This window comes from Coregonus clupeaformis, unplaced genomic scaffold (assembly GCF_020615455.1).
Source record: "Coregonus clupeaformis isolate EN_2021a unplaced genomic scaffold, ASM2061545v1 scaf3491, whole genome shotgun sequence".
Classification (NCBI taxonomy): domain Eukaryota; kingdom Metazoa; phylum Chordata; class Actinopteri; order Salmoniformes; family Salmonidae; genus Coregonus; species Coregonus clupeaformis.
In genome coordinates, this window is record NW_025536945.1 from 16,481 (window position 1) to 32,512 (window position 16,032).

At 43.1% G+C, this 16,032-nt stretch overlaps 1 protein-coding gene across 1 annotated transcript; it reads left to right on the forward strand.

Annotated features, from left to right (window-relative positions):
• The first annotated feature begins 1,962 nt into the window (after positions 1 to 1,962).
• On the forward strand, positions 1,963 to 12,807 carry LOC121560163 (piggyBac transposable element-derived protein 4-like). The gene is made up of 5 exons (XM_041873184.2): positions 1,963 to 1,999; positions 2,392 to 2,489; positions 2,623 to 2,794; positions 10,952 to 11,183; positions 11,285 to 12,807. The coding sequence occupies exons 1-5, from the start codon at positions 1,966 to 1,968 to the stop codon at positions 12,636 to 12,638; spliced, it is 1,890 nt and encodes a 629-aa protein (XP_041729118.2). The 5' UTR covers positions 1,963 to 1,965; the 3' UTR covers positions 12,639 to 12,807.
• The last annotated feature ends 3,225 nt before the right edge of the window (positions 12,808 to 16,032 follow it).

Genomic DNA, 16,032 nt, shown 5'->3' on the forward strand with positions numbered 1-16,032 from the left:
AGGAGAGAAGCCATTCCAATGCTCTCAATGTGGAAAGGGTTTTACCCAGTCAGGGAGCCTGAAAACGCATGAGCGAATGCACACAGGAGAGAAGCCTTTCCACTGCTCCCAATGTGGAAAGAGTTTTTCCCGGTTAGGGTACCTGAAAACACATGAGGTGACACACAAAGGAGGGTAGCCTCACCTCTGCTCCCAGTGTGGAAAGAGTTTTACCCAATTATGGTCCTGAAAGAGCATGAGAGAATACATACTCTTCAGGTCACTCTACTCATTGTGGAAAGACATTTTCAGAGGACCTGAAATCACATGTGAGAAAAGAGAGGTTGTTTTCTGACTTATCGTTTTGACTGAGAATTTGTGTTTTTGTCATGAGATCTAATTGTATATATTAAATCATACTCACAAATAGGCCTACATTTGATTTTCTATTTTTCATCTTGAGGCATGGTCATATCTAACATCAGATTTGAACAAATACAATTCCTATTTTGTTTTAATTATAAACTTTGATTGATTGGATATAAAGTATTAGCTAGATGTTAGTTTTATAATTTGTATATTTCAAAATGTAACTTAACAAATAGATTAATATAATTTGCATTTCTTGATTCTAACCTCGAAACCTCTTTAATTTAGTTGTTGTATTTCATTGAGTTAATTTGTGTACTAGTCATCAAGATAAAGGAGTTTGAAACTGTGTTTACTTGTTCGGATACATTTTTTACAATGCATCAGAGGAAACAGCTGGCGACCGAAATCAGCGTGCCTGCGCCCTGGCCCGCCACAAGGAGTCGCTAGAGCGCGATGGGAAATCTCAGCCGGCAAACCCTCCCCTAACCCGGACTACGCTGGGCCAATTGTGCACCACCTCATGGGACTCCCGGTTGCGGCTGGCTGGATCAAACCCGGGACTGTAGTGACGCCCCTAGCACTGCGATGCAGTGCCTTAGACCGCTGCGCCACTCGGGAGGCCCCGAAAAACATTTTTAAAACAGACTTTAAAATCAACAATCATACACTACATTACCAAAAGTATGTGGACACCTGCTTGTCGAACATCTCATTCCAAAATCATTGCCATTAATATGGAATTGGTCCCCGCTGCTGTTATTATTATTTGTTGTTAGCAATGTGTCTTGGTCCATAAAAAAAAAAAAATGCGGCCATCGGCAATCTGTCTCCTAATCCTGCCTAATGGGCAGGTCAGCCCTGGAGGAAAGTATTGGCAGTAAGAAGTAAGAGAAAATATAGCATTGATTGTTTTTAAATGACTTCTGATGACTTTGGTTGCCAGAATAAACGATGTAATGGAGATTTTTCCAATCTGCGTTACCTACTCCAGTCAGCAGATGGCAATGTGAATCTTTCAGGTGATGCTTTTTGCGTGACGTATAATCTAGTGGACGTGAGGCTTCTTCAATTTCGACAACAGACTACTGATTCAACCACCTCAGTAGCTTGCTAGCGAACATAACCGAAACACTTTAGACCAATCTTGTGTATATTAATGTCAGTGTTTTTAAGCATAATTCTGTTTACGTATTTACTAGTTAAAAAAACGTAATTTGCTTGTTAAATGAAGTTGGCTAATTTGTTAAATTGTTAACTTTACTGTACTAGGCGAATCGCTAATGCTAACTAGCTAGCTAACTAACATCCCCGACCATGAGCTCACTAAGCTATACGGAGAAAGAAGCTCTTGGGCTGAACATCATCGTAAAAGAAGATGAAGATGAGGATATTACATTGAAAGAAGAGGAAGAAGCTTTCAGAATAAAAAAGGAAGAAGAGGAGGTGATCACATTGAAAGAAGAGAATGGAGTGAAAGAAGAGGAAGAACCTTTTGGAGTGAAAGAGGAAGAGGAGGAAGTAGAAGCTTTCAGAATCAAAAAGGAGGAAGAGGAGGCTATCTCAATAAAAGAGGAGGAGGAAGACGTTTTGGGAGTGAAAGAGGAGGAGGAAGGAATGGAGGAGGAGACTGAAGATCCTGTTAACACCAGTGAGTATTGTCTTAAAAGCAGGGGCACAAACTATACAGTTGTTGAACTAGGCTAATGTGTGGTTTTAAAGGTGTATTCTACTGAAGTTCTACACTTGAATGTTGTTCAGTACTGTAGGAATTGTTAAAGGGGCAATCCGCCATTGGTTCATGCATTTTTGGGACTTTTAAATGTATGGATTTATTGAATTCTCCATGTGTTCTATATTAAAGTGCACTTCAACTAATTTAGTGGAACGACCCTTTTACATTTGCATCACAAACAATATTTTATAAAATCATGATGAACGTGGCCATTTTAGGCCCATTTTAGATATATTAATGCCTCTTGTAAGACTATGATTGTAATAGATCATAAGTTTACTATCTGTTTGATGTTCTCATTCACACAGGAGAGAGACATGACTATCATGGATCCTCTGGAGAGCCTCAACAACATCCTGATGATGACGAGGCAGAGAAGAGTCTCTCCAGATCAGAACACCAGATGGTACAGCTTGGTCTGGTCTAGCATACAGCTTGCTCTATCGGGGTCTGGGCTGGGTTTCTGTAAAGCACTTTATGACAACAGTGACATCAGCATCCATAATGATGTGTCTGTGTCCCCTCTATATGGTTACCAGGACAACGCTAGCCCTTCCGCCCTCCCAGAGTCCCCGTGTCGTACCTCTCCCAGTAGCACCTTACTGCTGGGTCTGAAGAGGTTGTCTGTGTGGCTGGTGGACTGCAGGAAAACAACGGGGCTGAGTGGAACTGTGAGAGGAGAAGAGAAGAAAGGAGCGGATCTGACTCAAAGTAAGTGCTGTAGTTTAGTTTGAACAAATAAAATAGATCTGCCCACTGGTATCTGTTACCAGGACAACCAGCAGAGTTCTGTTAGTTGACATGAAGATATTTCAATGCCAGGGTCGTGGGTTTGATTTCCACGGGGGGGCCAGTATAAAAATAAAAATAAATTATTCACTAACTAATTTCTAAAAGGAGATGTGTTGTGGCCAGTGAGAGGATGAATATTAATGTGATCTACTGCTGAATGTTGTGCTACTAGTCAGAGTGCTAGAGCCAGACACTCACTATACCACAATAAGTGGTGTGTATTTAACAGATGGTCAGAAACAAATCAGTCCCTCTGTTTGACCTACTCTGCTTTCTGACATGGAAAAGCCTTTTCAACTATAAAGGTGTATTTGGCTGCCATTTAGGCTGTTATTTTATGAAGGACATGCGTCACCTACGCCCAGTACTCTCATGACATGAACGCACCTACATCCAGTACTCTATGGGAACCCCGATCTGAACCACAACACGTCCAGTACTCTTAGACACCCCTGATCTGACCTAACCCAGTACATCTCATAGACTCTGGGAACCCCCCTATGAACCACAGCACATCCATAGCTCTGCGGAACCCCCTGTTGAACCCCAGCACATCCATAGCACATGGGACCCCCCTGATGAACCCCAGCACAGGCCATTTCACTGTTGGATCCGCCAGGGGGGAAAGTGTAGAAATTAGATTTCTCTAGTTTAAAACCGCTTTACTTTTATCCATTACATAACGACCGGGAGAGCTGCAAGCTGTCAGTCATACACTTTACAACCTCACATATTTGTGATCATTGTTGAGTGGATCATTGTTGAGGGGTCCCTGCACTGTACCATCACAAATACTGTATGTGATTGTAGCGACAGAACGTATGATGCAAAAAAACGCGTCTAAATCAATCAAATTTATTTTTACATGAGCAGATGTCACAAAGTGCTATACAGAAACCCAGCCTAAAAACCCCAAACAGCAAGCAATGCAGATGTAGAAGCACGGTGGCTAGGAAAAACTCCCTAGAAAGGCAGAAACCTAGGAAGAAACCTAGAGAGGAACCAGGCTCTGAGGGGTGGCCAGTCCTCTTCTGGCTGTGACCGGGTGGAGATTATAACGGTACATGGCCATTAAGGCCAGATTGTTCTTCAAGATGTTCAAACATTCATAGATCACCAGAAGGGTTGTAGAGGGTGCAACAGGTCAGTACCTCAGGAGGAAATGTCAGTTGGCTTTTCATAGCCGGGCTTTCAGAGGTCGAGACAGCAGGTGCAGGTAGAGAGAGAGAGAGTTGAAAACAGCAGGTCTGGGACAAGGTGCACGTCCAGTGAACAGGTCAGGGTTCCATAGCCGCAGGCAGAAGAGTGGAAACTGGAGCAGCAGCACGACCAGGTGGACTGGGGACAGCAAGGGGTCATCAGGCCATGTAGTCCTGAGGCATGGTCCTAGGGCTCAGGTCCTCCGGGATGGGAGGGAGAGAGAGAGAGAATTAGAGGGAGCATTCTTAAATTCACACAGGACACCAAATAAGACAGGAGAATAACACCAGATATAACAGACAGACACTAGCCCCCCAGGCAGATAGACTTTTGCAGCATAGATACTGGAGGCTGAGACGGGGGGTCGGTGGACACTGTAGCCCCGTCCGACGATACCCCCGGAAAGGGCCAATCAGGCAGGATATAACCCCACCCACTAGAGGGATATCAACAGACCACCAGTGCCTTACCGGCTCCAGTGCCTTGCCGTTCACCTCCGCACAGCTGGGCCAGACTACACTCAATCATAGGACCTACTGAAGAAATTAGTCTTCAGTAAAGATTTAAAGGTCGAGACTGAGTTTGCGCCTCTCACATGGATAGGCAGACCATATCATAAAAATTTAGCTCTATAGGAGAAAGCCCTGCCTCTAGCTGTTTGCTTAGAAATTCTAGGGACAATAAGGAGGCCTGGATCTTGTGACCGTAGCGTACGTGTAGGTTTGTACGGCAGGACCAAATCGGAGAGATGGGTAGGAGCAAGCCCATGTAATGCTTTGTAGGTTAGCAGTAAAACCTTGAAATCAGCCCTATCCTTATCATGAAGCCAATGTAGAGAGGCTAGCACTGGAATAGAATAATCCCATTTTTTGGTTCTAGTCAAGATTCTAGCAGCCATGTTTTGCACTAACTGAAGTTTATTTATTGCTTTATCCGGGTAGCCGGAGAGTAGAGCATTGCAGTAGTCTAATCTAGAAGTAACAAAAGCATGGATTAGCTTTTCTGCGCCATTTTTAGACAAAAAGTTTCTGATTTTTGCAATGTTACCAAGATGGAAAAAAGCTGTCCTTTAAATATTCTTGATATGTTTGTCAAAAGAGAGATCTGGGTCCAGAGTAACGCCGAGGTCCTTCACAGTTTTCTTTGAGACGAAGGTCCTTCACAGTTTTCTTTGAGACAACTGTACAACCATCAATATTAATTGTCAGATCCAGCAGCAGATCTCTTTGTTTCTTGGGACCTAGAATTAGCATCTCTGTTTTGTCAGAGTTTAAAAGTAAAAAATCTGCCGCCATCCACTTCCTTATGTCTGAAACACAGGCTTCCGGGTAGGCAATTTTGGGGCTTCACCATGTTTCATTGAAAATGTACAGCTGTGTGTCGTCCGCATAGCAGTGAAAGTTGACATTTGTGTTTCTAAATGACAAAACCAATAGGTAGAATATATAGTGAAAACAATAGTGGTCCTAAAACGGAACCTTGAGGAATGCCAAAATGTACAATTGATTTATCAGAGGACAAACCATCCACTGAGACTAACTGATATCTTTCCGACAGATAAGATCTAAACCAGGCAAGAACTTGTCCGTGTAGACCAATTAGGTTTTCCAATCTCTCCAAAATAATGTGGTGATTGATGGTGTCAAAAGCAGCACTAAGGTCTAGGAGCATGAGGACAGATGCAGATGCCTTGGTCTGACGCCATTAAAAGGTCATTTACCACCTGTACGAGTGCGGTCTCAGTGCTATGATGGGGTCTAAAACCAGACTGAAGCGTTTTGTATACATTTTTTGTCTTCAGGAAGGCAGTGAGTTGCTGCGCAACAGCTTTTTCAAAAAATTTAGAAAGAAATGGGAGATTAGATATTGGCCGATTTAGTTTTGTTTTACATTTTCCGGGACGAGGTTTGGCTTTTTCAAGAGAGGCTTTATTACTGCCACTTTTATTGAGTTTGGTGCACATCCGGAGGATAGGGAACCGTTTATTATGTTCAACATAGGAGGGCCAAGCACAGGAAGTAGCTCTTTCAGTAGATTAGTTTGGAATAGGGTCCAGTATGCAGCTTGAAGGTTTAGAGGCCATGACTATTTTCATGAATGTGTCAAAAGATATGATTAAAAAACTTGAGTGTCTCAATTGATCCTAGGTCATGGCAGTTCTGTGCAGACTCAGGACAACTGGGCTTTGGAGAAATGTGCAGAGAAATATGGAGAATCAAAGAGGAGTCCGTAATTTGCATTCTAATGATCATGATCTTTTCGTCGAAGAAGAAGTTCATGAATTCATCACTGCTGAAGTGAAGGCCATCCTCTCTTGGGGAATGCTGCTTTTTAGTTAGCTTTGTGACAGTATCAAAAATACATTCTGGCTTGTTTTTATTCTCCTCAATCAGGTTGGAAAAATAGTATGATCGAGCAGCAGTGAGGGCTCTTCGATATTGCACGGTACTGCCTTTCCGAGCTAGTCGGAAGACTTCCAGTTTGGTGGAGCTCCATTTCCGTTCCAATTTTCTGGAAGCTTGCTTCAGGGCTCAGGTATGTTCTGTAGCAGATGTCTTGTGACAAATGTTTTTTGTTTTTAGTGGTGCGACTGCATCTAGGGTATTACGCAAGGTTAAGTTTAGATCCTCAGTTAGGTGGTTAAGCGATTTTTGTACTCCGACATCCTTGGGTAGGTGGAGGGAGTCTGGAAGGGCATCTAGTAATCTTTGGGTTGTCAGAGAATTTATAGCACGGCTTTTGATGAGGATTATGGGGAAAAACATTTAGATCCACAATTATTCCACGGGACAAAACTAGGTAAGACTGTGGCAATGAATAGGTCCGGATACATGTTGGACAAAACCCACTGAGTTGATGATGGCGCCGAAAGACTTTTGGAGTGGGTCTGTGATTCAGATCAGATTCCAAACTCTCCACCATGGCCAAGACCAAAGAGCTCTCCAAGGATGTCAGGGACAAGATTGTAGACCTACACAAGGCTGGAATGGGCTACAAGACCAATGCCAAGCAGCTTGGTGAGAAGGTGACAACAGTTGGTGCGATTATTCGCAAATGGAAGAAACACAAAATAACTGTCAATCTCCCTCGGCCTGGGGCTCCATGCAAGATCTTACCTCGTGGAGTTGCAATGATCATGAGAATGGTGAGGAATCAGCCCAGAACTACACTGGAGGATCTTGTCAATGATCTCAAGGCAGCTGGGACCATAGTCACCAAGAAAACAATTGGTAACACTACGCTGTGAAGGACTGAAATCATGCAGCGCCGGCAAGGTCCCCCTGCTCAAGAAAGCACATATACAGGGCTGTCTGAAGTTTGCCAATGAACATCTGAATGATTCAGAGGAGAACTGGGTGAAAGTGTTGTGGTCAGATGAGACCAAAATCGAACTCTTTGGCATCAACTCAACTCGCCGTGTTTGGAGGAGGAGGAATGCTGCCTATGACCCCAAGAACACCATCCCCACCGTCAAACATAGAGGTGGAAACATTATGCTTTGGGGGTGTTTTTCTGCTAAGGGGACAGGACAACTTCACTGCATCAAAGGGACGATGGACGGGGCCATGTACCGTCAAATCTTGGGTGAGAACCTCCTTACGTCAGCCTCGAAACCTTAATGACTTGGAGAAGATCTGCAAAGAGGAGTGGGACAAAATCCCTCCTGAGATGTGTGCAAACCTGGTGGCCAACTACAAGAAACGTCTGACCTCTGTGATTGCCAACAAGGGTTTTGCCACCAAGTACTAAGTCATGTTTTGCAGAGGGGTCAAATACTTATTTCCCTAATTTAAAATGCAAATAAATTTATAACAGTTTTGACATGCGTTTTTCTGGATTTTGTTGTTGTTATTCTGTCTCTCACTGTTCAAATAAACCTACCATTAAAATTATAGAATGATCATGTCTTTGTCAGTGGGCAAACGTACAAAATCAGCAGGGGATCAAATACTTTTTTCCCTCACTGTATATATACATTTGCTGTCATAAATGCTAGCAACACCTCCGCCTTTGCGGGATGCGCGGGGGATATGGTCACTAGTGTAACCTGGAGGAGAGGCCTCATTTAACACAGTACATTCATCAGGCTTAAGCCATGTTTCAGTCAGGCCAATCACATCAAGATTATGATCAGTGATTAGTTCATTGATTATGACTCCCTTGGAAGTGAGGGATCTAACATTAAGTAGCCTTATTTTGAGATGTGAGATATGACAGGAATGGAGGAAGTCTTTATTCCAGCGAGGCACAGACACAGTCTAAACAGCATCGTTGTCTGAACAGCATCAAAACAATGTTTTGTACTGATGGAAAATAAAGGTCTTCACAACTTTATTCCTCAATTTAACCTTTTATTGTAAAAGATAACTGTGAACTTCATCATCCAAGTATTATTATTATTATTTATTTTTTTGTCATTTAGCAGACGCTCTTATCCAGAGCGACTTACATGAGCAATTAGGGTTAAGTGCCTTGCTCAAGGGCACATCGACAGATTTTTCACCTAGTCGGCTCGGGGATTAGAACCAGCGACCTTTCGGTTACTGGCACAACGCTCTTAACCACTAAGCTACCTGCCGCTAAGCATCACACGGAACACATCCACAGCCAAACTCATTCCATAAACCAGTCTAAATAACAGGTTGCGCTGACAAAAAACAGAAACATGAGTTAGTGACCTAAAAGCTAGACTTGTTTAAAAATGTACCACATCTCTGGTGAGCACAAGGGAGAAATGTAATATTGTTTAGAAAAGAGATAGGTGTCAGCTAAGCTACAGCAGCTAAATTATTTGATGCCATGTTTGTTTGACCCTAATCCCAGAATGACATTCGCTACAAAATCAGAGATGGCTGCGCCCATTGCCGGAAAAAGATCAACTTAGTTTGGCCACTTTTTTTTCTTCGATGTGCTTGTTACGGTGTATACAAGCACCGGAGCACATGACTTGACAAGTCGTTTACAGTTTTTTTTGACACATCACAAAGCAAGTAAAATGTTATCACCTCACAGATCATCACCTCACAGATCATCACCTCACAGATCATCGCCTCACAGATCATCACCCCACAGATCATCACCCCAAATAGTCTAGCCATAGCGCGAAAGCTAAACAGGGTTGCCAGATTTGGATAAAAACTATTTTAAGGGGATTCATTTAATTTGTCTGGGGTTTTTAAGTCTGTGGATGGTAGAAATGGGGGAAGGTATTGTGGGGGAATATGATGGAGGAAATATTACAATGATGTGGGGATTTGTCAATAAATGGGGGGAAAACACAGAAGTTTATAAACTGAATAAAAATAAAGCCCCTGGAAAGGGGGGGTCTGAGCTGGCAACCCTGAGTAACCATAGTTACAATCCTAAGTTAGTCCTGACAGAAAAACGTAACTCTTGACAGACACTGATAGCCATTGAGTATAGCGAAATACATTGTTTCAGCAAATTTGAGCCGTATTAGCATAGACGTGACATCAGTCAAAACACCTCAAAACAAAACATGGTATCAAGAACAAGCTAAAACTAGCTATAACGAGCCACTTACAATTCCCCACATGTCAGCTTCTTCATTGTTGCTAGCTATCTGACCATCCAGAATCACAACAACACAGACTTCTGCCCCATTTGAAGTGTGTGCGTTGCTTGTGACGTTGTCAGCTAACCCGTCTATGGCATTTCTTAAAATGGGTCGTGGTCTTGTCAAACATCTCCAGCCCGTCCGTCTTCATTGTTTTGTTGCACAATTACGCACCTGGCCTCTCCGCTGCCTCGGCTATTCCTCTTAAATCTAGTGGATTCGTTGACACTTATGTCAATAGCTTGTTGGACACTTATGTCAATAGCTTGTTGGACACTTATGTCAATAGCTTGTTGGACACTTATGTCAATAGCTTGTTGGACACTTATTTCAATAGCTTGTTGGACACTTATGTCAATAGCTTGTTGGACACTTATTTCAATAGCTTGTTGGACACTTATTTCCACTTATGTTCTTTACTAATAGCCTATTGGAGGAGATGCACGCTTGCTGAATGTAAATATATATATATATATATATATATATATATATATATATAAATGAAAATGTATGCGCTCACTACTGCCAGTCGCTCTGGATAAGAGTGTCTGCTAAATGACTAAAATGTAAAACAAATAGTGATAGTCTGGTTGTCTTTTGGTCTGGAGTCCACACCTCCAGGCTGTGTAAGGGCTATTTTACCAAGAAGGAGAGTGATGGAGTGCTGCATCAGATGACCTGGCCTCCACAATCCCCTGACCTCAACCCAATTGAGATGATTTGGGATGAGTCGGACGGCAGAGTGAAGGAAGAGCAGCCAACAAGTGCTAAGCATATGTGGGAACTCCTTCAAGACTGTTGGAAAAGCATTCCAGGTGAAGCTGGTTGAGAGAATGCCAAGAGTGTGCAAAGCTGTCATCACGGCAAAGGGTGGCTACTTTGAAGAATCTAAAATATATTTAGATTTGTTTAACACTTTTTTGGTTACTACATGATTCCATATGTGTTATTTCATAGTTTTGATGTTTTCACTATAGTAAAAATAAAGAAAAACCCTTGAATGAGTAGGCGTGTCCAAACTTTTGACTGGTACTGTATATGAAAATGTATACTCTCACTACTGTAAGTCGCTCTGGATAAGAGCGTCTGCTAAATGAAAAAAATTATAGTCTGGTTTCAAAAGGAAACGCCTCACTGATGAGGAGATACGAGAAATATTTAGTTATTCTGATGAAGAATCTGTGTAAGAGAGTGAGTTGGATCAATCAGATAGTGACGAGGAATATCTGTCCCCCCCAACCTTCTGGAATGTGAGCGTAAGATGTCTGAGGATAATGGTGTCCACCCCAACCTTGCAGGCAATGAGCATCCCTCACCTCCCCAAGATGCTGGTGCTGCTGCCAATGTTGTTGAAGTTGAGGAGGATGGCCCCCGCGGCTGGAGATCCTGTCACTTCAAACCATCAGAGAGACACTTCAATGACACCCTTTCTGGCGTACAAAGCACCCTGCCCACCCCCTCAGAGGCAGAGTGTTTTAAACTGTTCCTTGATAAGGAATTGGTGGAGAGTGTGGTGCAGGAAACCAACAGGTATGACCATTATCATATTACAGAAAGCCCAAGGCTCTCTTCAAATGTATCAACATTCAGAATGCCTTTAGCCTACTTTAAATATGCATATTTGTTTGCAGGTATTCTCATGAACTGAAAGAGAAGACTGCCCCTGGTGTAAAAGGGAAGCTCTCAAAATGGGTGAACACTACCATCAATGAAATGTATACCTTCCTGGTCACGGTGCTGCTGATGGGTCTAGTGAAGAAGGGCTGTATGAGGGACTACTGGACCACAGACCCCATGCTGCAGACCCCTTTTTTCCAAACCCTTTTCTCCCAGGACCGCTTCCTTGTCTTGCTCAGAGCGCTCCACTTTGTGAACAACGCCACTGCCAACCTCGCCGACCCCCTTCACAAAATTAGGAATGTCCTGAGCAGCTTGACCAGGGCATTTGGAAGAGTGTTTGTGCCTCACAAGGACTTGTGCATTGATGAGTTTCTCGTGGCTTGGAAAGGGAGGCTTGCATTCCGCCGACACGTCCCATCAAAGCGCCACAGATTTGGAGTCAAGTTTTTTGTTTTATGTGACTGTCTGACAGGATATGTACAGGACCTGATCATCTACACCGGCACCACCACAGATATAAAGCATGTTGAGGGTCTTGGCATATCTGGATCAGTGGTGATCACCATGCTGCAGCCTCACCTCAGAAAGGGGCACGCTGTGTTTGTGGACAGCCGGTACAGTAGCCCAGCCCTTTTCCAGTACCTTCTGAGGGAGAAGACAGGGGCCTGTGGCCCAGTGAGATCCAACAGGAAGGGGATGCCGATATTCCAAAAGAAATTGAGCAAGGGGGAGGCGGAGTTCCAAACCAACGGGGAGATAATGGCGGTAAAATGGCACGGCAAACGTCATGTCCATGTTCTGTCCACTGTGCACGCCTCCAAAATGGCGGACACAGGAACACTGGACTATGTCACCGGAGAGAGGAAGATGATGCCAGACTGTGTCTTAGAGTACAACAAGAAGATTGGAGCAGTTGACAAAGTGGACATGCGGAACAGTTTTGTTGAGTGTGCCAGAAAGTCCCTCAAATGGTACAAGAAGCAATTTTTCCAGCTAATAGACATAGCTCTCCTCAACGGTCACATTGTCCACCGGCAGGTCACTGGACAGGTGATCTCGTACCAGCAGTACAGGGTAAACCTGATTCGGCAGATCCTCGAGGACCACCACACTCCTCGTCGTCCGTGTACTGGGGGCCGGCCTGCCTCTGACAATCCTCTACGCCTCACTGGACGCCACTTCCCAAGCGATGTCCCTCGGACCACCCAGCAAGGGAAAAGCACGAGGAGGCATTGCAAGGTCTGTCAAACATCTACCCGGCGACAGAAACGAAGGAAGATGACCAAGTACATGTGTGAGCCTTGTAACACAGCCTTGTGTGCAGTTCCTTGCTTTGGCGAGTACCACACCCTCAAGCACTACTAAGTGGTATTAGGGAAAGGGGGATACCTAGTAAGTTGTACAACTGAATGCATTCAACTGAAATGTGTCTTCCGCATTTAACCCAACCTCTCTGAATCAGAGACGTGCGGAGGGCTGCCTTAATCAACATTCACAGATTATGCTGAAATTGTGAAATGTATGACTTGTTTGATGGGTGGGGGGGATTGGGATTTTTTTAAAGACACACAAAAAAAGATGAAACATGTTTGTTTACCTGAAATGAACTTTGAACTCCTGACCTCCATTTCTGAAATAAAACAGAAAAAGTCAAGTATGTCATCAACTTGAGTTATTCCTTGATTTTGTAATGATCTCCCATTTGTTTGATCACTTTCAATCTAAACTTTTCAAAATAATTTCCCCCAACAACCTTTATCCTGTTTCATCAGCTGACTACTACTGTAGGACCAAAGAGCACGATGTGAGTCGCTACGTTACATCGACTGTACCCAGGAGTATATATCGACTGTACCCAGGAGTATACATCGACTGTACCTAGGAGTATATATCGACTGTACCCAGGAATATACATCGACTGTACCCAGGAGTATACATCGACTGTACCCAGGAGTATACATCGACTGTACCCAGGAGTATACATCGACTGTACCCAGGAGTATACATCGACTGTACCCAGGAGTATACATCGACTGTACCCAGGAGTATACATCGACTGTACCCAGGAGTATACATCGACTGTACCCAGGAGTATACATCGACTGTACCCAGGTGTATACATCGACTGTACCTAGGAGTATACATCGACTGTACCCAGGAGTATACATCGACTGTACCCAGGAGTATACATCGACTGTACCCAGGAGTATACATCGACTGTACCCAGGAGTATACATCGACTGTACCCAGGAGTATACATCGACTGTACCCAGGAGTATACATCGACTGTACCTAGGAGTATACATCGACTGTACCCAGGAGTATACATCGACTGTACCCAGGAGTATACATCGACTGTACCCAGGAGTATACATCGACTGTACCTAGGAGTATACATCGACTGTACCTAGGAGTATACATCGACTGTACCCAGGAGTATACATCGACTGTACCCAGGAGTATACATCGACTGTACCCAGGAGTATACATCGACTGTACCCAGGAGTATACATCGACTGTACCTAGGAGTATACATCGACTGTACCCAGGAGTATACATCGACTGTACCCAGGAGTATACGGTATAGTTAGTAACACCTGAAGTTTATACAAAATGTAACCATGTTTTGGAAGGAGAGTGATGACTGCGACACGTAACATTCAGCCCGTAGATGGCGCCAAAGCATAAAGCTAGATAATCCTGTCTAGCTCCATAGTTTACGATAACCCATTATATCTACAGCCTGGCCTCACTCACGCCAACGGTCTCTCCATACAATATAGCTGATCACCCGCACAAGCTACCTCACTTTGTTGCTTACGTGACGTGATCCGTTCTCCTCCGTCCGTCCCGACCAGGCTAAAACCTACCCAAGCCATGATACTCGCCGCGTTTGAAGATATGCTAAATATCTTCCTCGCTTGGCGACGAGGCAGACATCTGTAGGCTACATGTCCAGTGGTGATAATATGTTGACATGATGATGAAATGCAGCCACCGCTGTAGCCTAGTTTTTACAGGGGAGAATAAATTAAATTAATTTAAAAAAAAATATCATGATTTAGGATGCCAGCGTTTCCCGGCCTTAGCCATGGTCGGCATATGTAATATGCACTGAGTGTACAAAACATTAAGAACACCTGCTCCTTCCATAACAGACTATCCAGGTGGAAGCTATGATCCCTTATTGATGTCACTTGTTAAATCCACTTCAATCAGTGTAGATGAAGGGGAGGAGACCGGTTAAATAAGGATTTTTAAGCCTTGAGACAAATGAGATTTGGATTGTGTATTTGTGCCATTCAGAGGGTGAATGGGGTTGACAAAATATTTAAGTGCCTTTGAACGGGGTATGGTAGTAGGTGCCAGGCGCACCGGTTTGTGTCAAGAACTGCCACGCCGCTGGATTTTTCACACTCAACAGTTTCTCGTGTGTATCAAGAATGGTTCACCACCCAAAGGACATCCAGCCAACTTGACACAACTGTGGGAAGCATTGGAGTCAACATGGGCCAGCATCCCTTTTGGAACGCTTTCGACACCTTGCAGAGTCCATACCCCGACGAATTGAGGATGTTCTGAGTGCAAAAGGGGGTGCAACTCAATATTAGGAAGGTGTCTCTAATGTTTGGTAGACTCAGTGTATGTTCACCACTACTGTATCAAATACACCGGACATATCGCCTCAGGTGTCCCGCCCTCTCTCACACACTCAGACAGGCTGATACCACAGCCTCTTTCAGGTAATAATACATGTAATATAGCTGATAATAATTATTATACAATTATCAATAATACAATAGATACTGCTACTATATATTTGGGAAGAAAGGATATGTTTTCTAAAGCCTCATATGAAGCAGACGTTGTGGTCTTGATGCAGTGAGGGGGTGCAGAGAATAGCGGAAAAATGCAACAATCAAATTCTAGAACAGCAGCATAGAATTCTGGTACCAGGTGCGAAAAATAACTCCTGCTGTAAGGGCTGTTATTAATATTTAGAACTTAGGGGTCAAAAGGTTAAATGCACTGAACAGGATCAATGGGTACATATTGAAGATGCACATTCTCATCCCCAGACTCTTTTCATGTGTTTATTTTCAAAGTTTCAAACTTCTTAGTTAAGAACACAGTGACAACGTGTAAGAAAATCAAGCGTATTCTACAAGAACCAATATCACTCCTTAAAAACACAACCCTATGGAACAATACTTGGATAGCTTTTCAGAATTCACCGATAAATTTGTCCACATGGAAAACCAAAGGCATAGAACCCGTAAATGACTTGGTAAGAGGAAATACATTTATTTCCATGACAGCATTCATTAAAAGGGAATTTTGGATTGACCAATGTAGACATTTTCAAATACATGCAACTTAAAAGTTTTATATCACGAAATTTCGAAATCAGAGCAATCTTGAGGGAATCCTATTTGAGTCAGAAAAGGATATTCATCTGATAGGGAACAAAGACTTAAAAAAGAACTGATATTGGCACAATAACTAACGAAATTACAGTTAACAAAAATGTATGCTTAATCCAGTATAAACTAATGTATAGAATGTATAATACTAGAGACAAAACTCACAAAATTCTACAGCTAAACAACAGTCATGTCTTCATTGTAAAATGGATGCACTCACTAACTGTAAGTCGCTATGGTTATGGCTAAATGACTAAAATGTCAAACTAATAATGACTCAATAATCCATGCCTTCCTGGAACGTTATAAAGTCCAAAAGTTATGGGCGAAGTTAA

Excerpts from the sequence above, each read along its gene's own strand:
- LOC121560163 (XM_041873184.2), top strand. The coding sequence starts at position 1,966 with ATGGAGGAGGAGACTGAAGATCCTGTTAACACCA. Across the intron at positions 2,000-2,391 it reads TGAAGATCCTGTTAACACCA|GAGAGAGACATGACTATCAT; the intron begins GTGAGTATTGTC and ends TCATTCACACAG. Across the intron at positions 2,490-2,622 it reads CCAGATCAGAACACCAGATG|GACAACGCTAGCCCTTCCGC; the intron begins GTACAGCTTGGT and ends TATGGTTACCAG.